Genomic DNA, 12,306 nt, shown 5'->3' with positions numbered 1-12,306 from the left:
GCACATGTACTAAAGGTATGGCCAGTTTGGGTTGTAGTGCGAGCAGGAAGAAAGGACAGAGCTACATGTTACGAAGCTGGGCTATGACAAGGAGACCTGTGTATTATGTCACAAAGCTAGACCTCACATTTAGAAAATAATATGCACACATGGGTGTCTATTGTGTGGGTATGTCCATGTACATGCAGGTGCCAACGCAGGGCTGCAAAGAGCCTCAGGTCACCTGGAGCTGGAATTATGGGAGGTTGTGAACTGCCAGAAGTGTATGCTGGGAACGGCACTCCCATCTCCTAGAAGAACAGCAAGCCATTTTTCTAGTCCCTGGATCTCACTTTTAAGAGCAGTTTCTTATCATCTTGAGTAAGAGTGTTTTCTTTTTGAGGGCCCTTGGTTTCTTATACAATCCATACTTTAGAGTATCATCGAGCAGCATAAGCAGGCTGATCTATGGGAAGTCACTCTGTTAACACCCACAGACTTCTGTTGCTTCCTGGTACATTTAACTAAAATTTCTTGGAACATTAAGATAAAACCACAGTGCTTTGAAAACATAAGCCTAAACTGAAATATCCGAGACAGATAGCACAGCTGGATGACAATGTATGATCTTCCCCCCAAACATATTAAACTCTTCATTTCTCAGTCTTTTAATTCACCCTTTGTGCTAGAAAAGGAGTCATTTTTCTTCCTGGGAATGGCTGGGACTTGAATCTAGTCTCTGTCATTTGCTGGCAGTGTGACTCTTAACCTCATTTTTCTTAGTTGTTTTTTCGGCATGATAATATTTCAGACACATGTATGCAGGCAGGGGCACAAATAGATCATTATACTATGTACTTAGCCTTCAAAAGTCTGACATTGGGATTCACTGTGATTAAAATTCCCCAGTGGTTATAAAACCTTTTCCTTGCCCTGGAGATGAGTCCAAAGGTGGATAAGTTCTATTCTCACCTGGGAAACCTCTCTGGCTTGTGTACCGTGGGACCCACATGCCAGGAGGCTCCTCCCTTTCCTCCTTCTCTAAACTGGTAAGAAAGACACCACTTTGGTCTTGCACTTTCCAAACAGAATCACTCTTGGCAAGCCTTACCACGACAGCTGGCCTCCACAATGGCAACTTCCTGTAGACACCAGCGAAAATAATCCTGAATGCCCTGAGTCCTCTGGAAAGGCTTGCTGAGGGAATCCAGGTGTGTTCCGAGCGTCCAGCTGGGGAGAGTTGGCACAGTGCCAGGGAGCTGAAGAAAAGGTGCCCTTCCAAGCATCGCCTAGTTCATCTCCACTGCCATGGTCTTGGTTGGTTCGAGACCCCAGAGTTTCTTCCACTCATTGTCTTTTAATTTTCCAAACAACAAGCTCCGTCTCAGCTCACACTCAGACAGGATAGAGCCATGTCTGATCTTATTGATCCAGGAGATGGAGGAGACAATTAAAACTCCATCACCTATTTCGTCCCCTGGTGGTGGAATCCACAGAGATGAAGGGCTGGTGGGGAACATGCTGCCGGACGTGCCAGGGCTCCTTGTCTGCTGTGGACTGTGGCTAACTCCTTGCTCCCCCTGACTTGTTGTTTAGTAGGTTGCTGGGAAGGTTTAGAACAAAGGAGTTTCCACCACACCGAATAACCCATATGAGAGACTCCTGGAGATGCACTGGGTTCATTGGCATGGATAACTGAAGCACCCTGGAGCCTGAAGATGCTTTACCCAAAGGCTCCATGACCGGGATATTTAAAGGAATCTACCTTTCCAGGTCTTCTCCTCAAGGAAAGAGCCAGTTTTTCTGGAGTGTGGAGCTTAGATAGCAAAAAGGAGCCCTCTTAAAAAGACAAAGGTTACATAACCAAGGGCACAGAGTGAGGCATGAAAAGGCTGTTTGTGGACTAGGGGTGTGTCTCAGTGTCAGAACATCTGCCTAGCACGGCAAGGCCCCGAGTTGGATCCCTAACAATGCAAAGCCAAGAGAATAAGGAGAATGAATATGAGAATGAAAACAAGAATATTCAATTGGAATAAAAATATATCAAAGCCAATTTTAAAAAATTAAGTTGACAAGCACCAAAAATGTTAAAATAACTAGAAAGGACACAAATCTTTTTATACTAGATATGCCCAATTGAAAACCTTATTTCTTGCAAATTCCCTTACAGCTTCACAACATAAAGACATTTGTGATGTTTTCTATAGAGAGCATAGAATGACAATTCCATCTTTTAGCATGATTGACTGAAAATTGATTTTGTTTTGAGGAGTTGAGATACATTTGTGCTACGATTTAGATGGGTGTTTTATAGTATAAAAGTTCGCACGTGCTCCCCAAAGGCGTGATCCGAAAAGTGATGCTTCTGGAAGGTGGTGGAACCTCAGACACTGTGAGCTAAAGTAACTCCTGTCTCTCCTCAGGTTGCTTTGTCGGGTGTTTTGGTAGCGTGATGTGGAACTGACTCCCATCGCCTGGCCTGTCACTCAGGGCCCCAGCTTCTTGCTAAGCCTTTTGTTTTCTGAGAGCACGATCCTTAACCTTTGACACATTACTGATTTGGAGCACCTCCTCGACCACCTGGCCCAGGTGACACCAGCCCTGGAGTACCTCAGCCTGCTGGGAAACGTGGCATGTCCCAATGAGCTGGTCAGCTTGGAGAAGGATGAGGAAGATTATAAGCGATACAGGTGAGCGTTAAGGAAGAGGAGACTCTGGGCGTGGAATACTGTGGGCTGCCGAGTAGATGTTGATTAGTGGCCACAGACTTCCCATGATGGGGTTAAACTGTTCTTTCCGAACCAGAGTCATTTTCTTTTTCGGCTGGGTTCATAGGAGCCGAGAAAGGATATGAGCTGCTTGAGATCGGGGCCTGAGAAATGTTTTTCATCATGGCCTAGCTCACACGCATTTTAGGTTTTACAAGTTACAAGCTCTTGGGACACAGCTCTGGAAGGGCTGAGAAAAGAGGAAAATGGTTTGAGAAGGACTTGTCCTACTGGGGTTTATTTAAAAATCTGGTGACCTACAAAGAAATGTAGTGGGATAATCACTGCGTATCAAGGCAAACCTGTAAGAAACACGGAAAGTTATTACAGATTTGTGAGGAAAAAGAAGGCCAACACCCGGACATAAATAACATAAGGCAGGGGGGATTCAGTTGGATTTCTATAAAGAAGAATTTTGTGACTTTAGCTCATTTCAAAGCTTCATGATTAATTTTGTAGAGCTTTGAGGCTATTCTTATATTGACTCAGAACAAATAAGAACCCTGCTTGAAAAAAATACTCATGAAGGTCTTTTCCCATTAGGAAAAAAATTCAACCATGGCATAATATTATAGATTTGAGTGTGACCTCTGATAGGGGGAATACAGTTGTCATCCAGCCAGGACACATTTCTGATTCCTCACTTTGAGTTGTTTAATTGCTTAGAAGTGAGTTGATTTCTGGAACATTCTTTTTTAACTTTGAATTATGAAATTGTCTGACTGATACAAAGTATGTGAAGGGGTCACTTTAAACACAGTACCTTCTTATACCAACATTTTTTTCAGAATTGCCTTTTTGTTTTTATTATAATTCTCAGTGAATATTAATTGTCACATTAATGAGATTCATTGTGATATTTTCATATATATATATTACTCTTTGATGCTATCTAACTCTCCCAGCTTCCTTTGGTCCACTTACCTTTATCTCTACCACTCCTGGAGATAGTATTTGTTGCTGTTGTTTAATTCTAGTTTCCACGTATAACATGCGATGCTTATTTTGCTCCATGTAATGACCTTTAGTTCTATGCATTTCCTTGCAGACAGCATGATTTTGTTCTCCTTTGTGGCTAAATACTCAATTTTCTGCAAATATATATTCTTTACCCTTTCACCTGTTGGTAGGCACCTAGATTTCTTTTATATCTTAGAAGAAATTTTAAAATGTATCTTGGAAGGTCAACTCCAAAAGAGTTTATCTAGTAATCATGTTTCATAAACCATTGCTTAAAAATTTCCTCTTTACTTTCTGATGTTTTTCTTTATATTTTTTGTTCCATTCATAAAGCACATATAACTTTTACACATGTATGAATATGCATTGTATTATTTACACATGTGTGTGTGTGTGTGTGTGTGTGTGTGTACTCACACATTCACACATGTCCACTTATTCGTTCATGTGACCAAACACGGCGTGTGAGCACAAGCATAGATGTTTTCTTCTTTTAGAATGGAGGCGGGGAGAAAAAGAGGACTTCTGCTTCTACCTTGTTCTATTTGGTCTCAGATATAGGGCTTAGAGGGGTATAAATGGAGGAGAAAAGCAAATACTTCATTGTTGATTTTGTAGCTGGTCAGATTGATGAAGAATACTAAGATTCACTGTACAAGCAGTGAGATTAGAAAACCTAATGTGGAGTTCCATTTTGACAGGAAGACTTCTTCTAAAGCAGGGGTGACTGTCTCGATCAGTGGTCCTTAAATGACTCTGAGTCAGCTCAGGATCTATGATTCCTTTGGGATTAAACCCATGCTTGGATTTACTGTCTCACTCCAAGTTATGCATCCCACCATACATATTTCTCTTACTATGACTTGTCCACATGGAGAGAACAGTTACCAGTGAATAAGGATGAAGTCCCTGTCTCTTGAAGCCTAATGCAAACCTAAAGTCATGTTTAGCATGGGAACGTGGCTGGATGACTATCCTGGAGATGTTTGGAGTCACTCTGCCTTCTTAGAGCTGTCTATTTATAGGTGGCCACAGGGACCTCGAGTCCTGTCACGTTCCCTGCCCTTTTGGTACCAGATCCAGTCAGCAAGCAGCAGCTGTCATTCCGACTCAATCCAAGCCTTAGTCATGGGTGACAGTTTTTGCAGAGGGTTTGTCTCTACACGAGCAGTCCTTCTCAGGGATTCACCTGGGCGGTCCCCCAAGCATGTCCTCCCATCCCAGGTCTGTGCTGTTGGCAAGTTGTGAGAGATGGAGCTGAGAAGGCTGTTTGTTAGTCTATTTATGACAATGTTGCCATGAGGGACTGGATTCTAGAGCTCACACACAGCCCAAATCACATCTAGCCACAATTGCCTTTGAAACCCCATAAGTCATCTACACAGTGACTGCTAGCTCCTCACACTTGGAGAAAAGGCAGCAACCAGGGACCATAGAGACCGTAACTGTGTTCCTACCTAGTTACACCTTCACTACATCATAGGGGAAAGCGCTAGGTCGGTTCTCTAATGTCTTTAAATCTTGTATTCATTTTTTTTTTTATTGTTGACTTGCTAAGTACTCACCCTTGCCTTTGGAAGAGGAAGATGCGGGCCAGATGCTGCTCAGCTCTGTGGTCTTTCAGGGCTCTACTCTCTTTATCCTGGGGGAGGGGGGATGATTCACTTACCCCTGAGAAACTGTAGGGTTTCACAATATGACTTCGAATTCAGAGTTCCTGTGGCATATGCATTTATACAAAGAGGTACAGCTAGCTGCCTTCCCTGAGTTGGGTAAACTATTTTCATGCCTCTTCATCCACAAAGTGTGAGGTCTACTTTTTTTCTGGCTGTTACCTAGATCGTCATAGTGGAGACTCTATGTAAATTTATATGACATTTTTTGCTAGGAAATGGCTTAAGCAGTGAATGATATTTCTACAGTTTACTGTTTTTCACCTTAAGTATATTTTCTGACAATACTTCTCCTGTTAATCATTTAAGCAATAGTGGGAGCCTTAAAGGAGTGAATTCAGAAGCAAGAATGTGGTTCATTTAGTGCTGTTGAAAAAAATAATCCTATTGATTGGCGTCCTCTGTGGTCACATGATGCAATATTTATGTCACCTAGCTGTCCATCAAAACAAGCATGTGTGTTGTTTCCTTCCCATGGGAGATGTTGATTTTAAAGGTTTCAGCTCAGATGTAGTTTGTGTTGTGGCCAACCACCAGACCTGGGGTGGGAAGTGACTAGGTTTGTGTACAGTGTGCTGTCTGTCCTATCTGTCTGCCTTTTGCCCCAGAGCCCCGCCCCTTTGGTTTCCTCAGTTAACTAACCCCTGTGTGCCCAGTTGGATTTTCTTGTCATACATCCCCACAGTTAAACAAGCTCCCTGCCTTTCTCTGTGAACATGAACATGCCTCTGTGTGGTTGAGCAGTGCCCTGGAACTATGTCCAGGGTTCCCCTTGCCATCTCCCATGGCTCATGGCTGAGACATGGCCATGGCCACCTTATCACCTTAAAGCCACCCGTGTTTCCCCGTATGGACACAGCGCTGCTGTTCTGGGAGGAGTGTTGACTGGATAGGAACTTGGGCCTCTTGCAGATTATGACACCACCCAACATCAACGTAGTAAGTCAGGGCGGGAGATCTGGACACTCAGAATAGTTTACCTTTGTCTTTCCTGGCAGTTCTTTTGAGGGACCAGGAGATAGACACATTTCCTTGTAGACAGACAAACGACAGAGAGCAGGGCCATGACCAGATAATAGATGGATGAAATTCCAAGATGGCCAGCTTCTTCCTCATACTCCTGACCCGAGCCGAAAGCCTGTCAGCTTCAAACAAAGACTTTTTATCCACCACCATGATGCCCGGCCTATGGACAAGTTCAAGCCATGTCAAGACATGCTTACCCCAAAGGTATGGACCTATCTATCAGTCTTCCTGCCTGTGTTCAAACTGACCAGCCTAAACTAGGGGAGAAAGACTCCCCTCAAAGACCCTTAAAACCCTTAAAGCCTGGGCTGTGGCTTCCCAAGTCCCTCTGCCTTGTGGAGGATCTTTTTCTCAATGTGCCTGCTGCTGTATGCACGTTTCCTCACCCCGATAAAAGCCTGTCTTCAGTTGCTCATTCTGTCCTGCTCCTGTTTGCTGTGTGCAAGATTTCTCTGCCTCTACCTGTCTCGCTCCAGATATTTCCTGCCTTCTAATTCTCTACCTGGCAGAGAAAACAAACCCATCAAGACCCCTAGATGATAACACTTTCGTGACTTTTTCCCCCTTTTTCTTCAGGAAGAATGATGGCTGAAAGTCAACAGAGAATAAATGCTCAATGTCACCTTTCAAATAAGAAATCTGGGCTCCCAGGCTTGGGGCTGTTCTTTTGTGACTCGCTCTGGTGTGCGTTTTCTTTCAATTTCTGTTCCTTCAGGGCTCTGGTTGCACACACACACACACACACACACACACACACACCAAGCAGGTCCCTCTGTATTCCTTAAAACTTTAAATTATTTAAAATATGATGCCTTTTCTTTGTTCCCTGGTAGGCAGCAGCCCTGAGGCCTGCCCAGTGTCTGTAGCACTCCACCAAAAGGAAGGTGGGAGGGACCCTCCGGTGGTGTCTGGGGCCACCTTGGGCTACCACCCAAGGCTGTTTCCCACTAAATGGGAGCTGTAAAACCTGTGGCTTATATAACCCAGCTAACATTCCCCAGCTAATCTGCAGTCTCGGCTTTGATGATCACAAGAAAGCAAAGGTCACGACCCAGAGATCAAAGTGACAGAAGCCCACACAGTAATTGCTGGTTAGCCTCCATACAGCAGCGCCTTGGACTGTCCTGTGGGTGTATTGTTTGCACGGAGACTTCAAACATGCTGTTGGGGAGCTGTGAGCGAAATCAGCTGGCCTTTTCCAGTTGGCGGGCCAGTTCATTAATGCTGTAGGTGAGCTCACCTCAGCTCATTAGAGTGAGATCACTGTTGTCCCTCAGAGCATCTGGAGCTGTCCCACTCAGTGTTTCTTCATCGTGCCTTGGTCTTCAGTGGTGTTTTCTGCCTGTCTTTCTTTCCCTGGAGTTGGGAGGGGGTGGTTGTGCAAGGCCTGGTTGAAACTGGTATGCCAGGAAGGGACCATATGGGTGCATTTATTGTCAGTCAGCTTTGAGCACAGAGAATGCAAGCGAAGCCGTGTTTTAAGGAGGCTGACGCCCATTCTCATGGCTCGGATAGAGAAACCGAGGCTCTGAAGGGCAGTTCAGAGCCTCATAGCCTGAGCCCTCTGCTCTGCCTTGAAAATTCCCTCACCTAACTTTTCATCATGGTGGCCTGTCTTCTTTTACATTTCTCTCCTTAATCTTTAAGAGCTCTGGTCTCTTAAAGAAGCTGCACATAAGCCATTGGTGGTTTCTCTTACTGATCAAACACCTTTGGCAGTTGACCAGTATTATTAAACAGAGTTGATGTGATCCAGTTGACAGCAAAGAGTCATGAGGCTTTGTTGACAGCCTTGTCCCATTCTGGTGAGCTTTGTGGGGGATTGAGAACAGGGAGAGGGTCATCCATGGCTGCCTTCGGGCACCAGGGAGAGCGGCAGCAACCTGCACCCTGTCTCTGCTCTCCTGGTCCATGGGTGAGAAGGTGTCAGGAAATAATGTGGAGGAGCATTGGATGCCATAAATGCCATGGAGAAGCCACCCAGCACTCCGGAGTCTGGTTCTCCTAAGAACCCATGAGAATCTTGAACTGTTTTGGTAAAAGACACAGGGCTTCCAACACCACCAGCAGAACCTAGAGATCCATAGTGTTTTTCTGTGGTTCATGCTGTTACTGGGGAGCAGGCAATTCTTCTGGAGTTGGCAGGACAAGAGAATCCTTTCCTTTCTTTTTGACATCAAGGCTAATAATAATAACAATAACAACAACAACAATAATAATAATAATGCCATTGATATCAGAGCAAAAACAAATTGATTTTTTTAAATAATAACAAAAGGATTGGAGTTGTTCCTTCCTCCTCCCAGTTTTAGCTTTGTCCTTAAAGCGTCCTTTAAGAAAATCTACCATTTTACATGAGGAGAGGGGGACCCTGATAATCTCTGGGAGATGGCTTCTCATTTTCAGGAACTCTGTTTCCTCTCAGGGACAAATGGGTCTTTAAGCACCTTTGCTGGATCCCCTGCCATCCTGATAACATCCCCTTCCCTATCATAGCCAACAGGGGCTCTAAGTCCCACAACCTCTAGACCCGGGGGCTTCCCCCCAGCCACCTTGAGAAGGTCAGGAAAATTGGAGTTACCCTTTTCAGCTAGGGATGTGAGACTTCAGTTAGACTGATCTCTTCTCATTAAGGAGTGCCCTGGCTTAACAAGCAGTTTTATAAATCTGAAGCTGTCTCCGGGTGTCACAGGATTTATGGACAGGGGGGCTCTGCCATAAAGTGGTTTATGATGGCTGCCTTCTGTGTTATTAGTAGCTGTCTCTTCCTTCGACCATTGCTGTTTGATAATAGCCTTAAAACACCCAGAATTACTTACCTGCAAGTCCCATTCCCCATAGCCCCTGTTGACAGTCTGAATAAGTTTACTGGCCTCTTGTTGTTCTTTTCCTTCAAAACAAACTGATTGGACCATCAATAGCTCCTGTGAGCTGACAGAGGGATGTCATCGGGACTAACCTTTGTGATTGCGGGTTATCTGGGGGAGTTAACCTCCCTGCATTGGGAACTGAAATGTTTTATGTACTATGCAACTTTAGGATACGGCTGTGATAACCCCGGTAACTAAGTCATACATCACAGTAAAGAGATTTGGGTGCAACAAATAACCCTGGATTAAATTTACAAGGGTTGAATTGATATTGTAAAAGCCTTCGTTCTGTGGCTTCGGCAATCTGCTCTTGTGTTTTTATGGCAAACTTGCATTACACTCAGGATTGAAGCTGCCGCTTTTGACACTCTGACATGACCTAGAACAAAGGGAAATAGATCTCCCAAGACCAGCAAGGGACAGGCAGGCTGGAAGCCCACTGGCTTATCACTTGGCGGGGCTGCTGGAGCCTATTCTAAGTCACCAGGAGACAGGAAGCCCTGGTGAATGTGCCTGTTAGCTGGGCTCTGTGTAGGGCAGGTGCTGGGGCAGGGCAGACTGTTCGCTGAGCTGGGAAGGAGACTCCTGGCTGCCTCATTGCGCTCATAATTTCCCAACTATTAGTCCTTGTGGTGTTGTTTCACTAGGACATTGGTTCTCAGCAGGATGGCAGCAGTGACGGCATCACCTGGGAACTTATTAGAAACATAAATTCCAGGCCTCGGTCCAGATCGCCTCAGTAAGGAGCTCTGGGGATGGGCTGGCGTCTGCATCTGTGCTTAACAAGCCTGTGGGCCACGAGAATGCCTGCTCAAAGTCAAGAACCACTGTGCTAGCATGTAAATGCTGTGCTAGAACGTAGGATGTGGTGAGAGCAGAGGTCATCTGCTCTGTTTCCTCACCTTCTGAGCATCCTGCACAGCTCCTTGATTTAAAAAAAAAAAAAGCTGAAATCTTAATTTTTGTGTATATGTCTCTGTGTACATGTGAGTACATGCTACATGTATGTGGACGCCCACTGAGGTGAGAAGAGGGTGTCAAACTGTCTGGAGCTACAGTTACGTTTGTTGGGAGCCTCCTGTCATGGATGCTAGTAACTGAACTTAGTTCTTCTGGAAGAACACAAAGTGCCCTTAACTATGAAATTGTATCTCTAGCCCCATTTAAAAAAATCTAAAAATATCATTTATTATTTGTGTATATGTGTATATATGCATGTATGATAGGTGCTGGGGGTGTTTGCTTACCACAGAGTACATGTGGAGGTCATGAGTTGACTCTGAGGAATCATTTCTTTCCTTCTACTGTGGGCCACAAGGATCAAAATCAAACTGAGCAACATCTCACAGGCCCCTTGGGATGAAGATATTCTAAAGAGTCACGTGTGCCCTTCCCTCTGGCTATCAGTCTATAGGTTCCAAGAAACTGGAATTTCCTTCAGAATCTTGTGATAGAAGAAGGAAAAGCCTGGAAGCCTGGACTTTCAACCAGAGGGAGCTTGTCTTCCAGAAAGAGATTTATAGCTCATCAGCCTGTATTGCAGGAGATGCCCGAGCTGAGACAAGCGGTGATAGGCAGAACCCTTCCTTGGACAGAACTGCTTAGCTATGCATACCCCTGGCCCTCTATTTAAAACTAAATATCATCTTAGGACCATAAAGATGGACTTGGGGAGTCATCAGATCTCCTTGTTCCTTTTCCCAATTGCCACACTGAATGTACCTTCGTTTTCTGCTTTTCACTATTACTCTGTCTCTTGAATTGGTCTACTGAGAGTGGGTAGCGTATCTGGTTTGTTATCCAGCCAGGGCCCACACTCTGATCCTAACAGGTTGGGTAACCCTCCTCTCTGGGAACTCACATTGGCCCTTAGGATGGAAGCAAAGTCACTCAGCGTCTAGGGGTGATTGGCAGCCTGTGTCATAGGCTGTCTCTTTGACTATAAGAAGAATGTCTGGAAACAGCAGCTCTTTGTCATCTAAAAATTTTTAACTAGCTTAAAAGCCAGCACCTCTCTGTCTTCCTCCTTTGATTTCAGAGCTGTGATCCAAAGTGAGGCAAAATGACAATGCACGGTCTGTTGTCATCGCCGTTCCTGGCAGCCCCATGAAGGCATCTTTCACTCCATCATTAAACATCGGCTGATTTTCTAATACCGATGTTGTCCTCACCTGAATATTCATCTTTTCCCACCCTACACTTAGTGGGTGTCTTTACTCTTTGGAGCGTCACTCCTGACATATTGTTTCTGTCTGTACATGTCTCGATTTGAAAGAATCTGTTGTCATCAAGACTTTGCCAGTATAAGCAGGAGATGGAAGTTTTCTCTGACAGTCTGAGGCCGGTGGGAATTCTGCTAAAGGGTAGAAAGAACATAGGAGGCCTTTGCCTCGTTTTGGATAAGATCAGAGGTGTGGGGAGGGGCTAGGGAGAGGCTTAGGGAGAAAAGGAAAGGGGTAATAGATTGAGGCCAGGGAGGAAGCAGGAGGAATGTGGGAGGGAGGGAGGGAGGGAGGGAGGGAGGGAGAGAGAGAGAGGGAGAGAGAGGAAGTGAGGGAGGGAGGGAGGGACGGAGGGAGGGAGGGAGGGAGAGAGAGGTAGAGAGAGAAAGGGAGGGAGGGAGGTAGAGAGAGAGAGGTAGAGAGAGGAAGTGAGGGAGGGAGGGAGGGAGAGAGAGAGGAAGTGAGGGAGGGAGAGAGCGAGGAAGAGAGAGAGATGGGGAGGGAGGGAGAGAGGAGAGGAGAGGAGAGGAGAGGAGAGGAGAGGAGAGGAGAGGAGAGGAGAGGAGAGGAGAGGAGAGGAGAGGAGAGGAGAGGAGAGGAGAGGAGAGGAGAGATTGATTATAGGACTTCTGGTCTTGGGATGGACTGTAAAGGAATTTCAGGGGCCCACACAAACCTGGTGACCTGGGACTGTGGTGGTGCACATCTCTAACCCCAGGCACTCCCATAGGGAGATGCAAGGCAGAGACAGGAACCCAAAGGCTCATGGGCCAGCTAACCTATAGTGCACAGTACTGAAAATCAGAAG

The 12,306-nt window shown here is 45.3% G+C and overlaps 1 protein-coding gene across 7 annotated transcripts in view; it reads left to right on the top strand.

Annotated features, from left to right (window-relative positions):
• Lrmda (leucine rich melanocyte differentiation associated) overlaps window positions 1-12,306 on the top strand; it is a 1,030,542-nt gene that overhangs the window by 597,514 nt on the left and 420,722 nt on the right. For 6 of the 7 annotated variants that reach the window (XM_076544648.1, XM_076544654.1, XM_076544653.1 and 3 more), the window contains one exon: window positions 2,535-2,669. In XM_076544648.1, coding sequence (XP_076400763.1) covers window positions 2,535-2,669 — 135 coding nt within the window. Of the gene's footprint in view, window positions 1-2,531; window positions 2,670-12,306 lie in introns of all 7 variants that reach the window. The other variant, XM_076544649.1, reaches the window with a different exon arrangement.

This window comes from Peromyscus maniculatus, chromosome 9 (assembly GCF_049852395.1).
Source record: "Peromyscus maniculatus bairdii isolate BWxNUB_F1_BW_parent chromosome 9, HU_Pman_BW_mat_3.1, whole genome shotgun sequence".
In the NCBI taxonomy this organism is placed as follows: Eukaryota; Metazoa; Chordata; class Mammalia; order Rodentia; family Cricetidae; genus Peromyscus; species Peromyscus maniculatus.
Note: the sequence above shows the minus strand (reverse complement) of the source record. Positions and strands in the feature narration are given on the sequence as shown.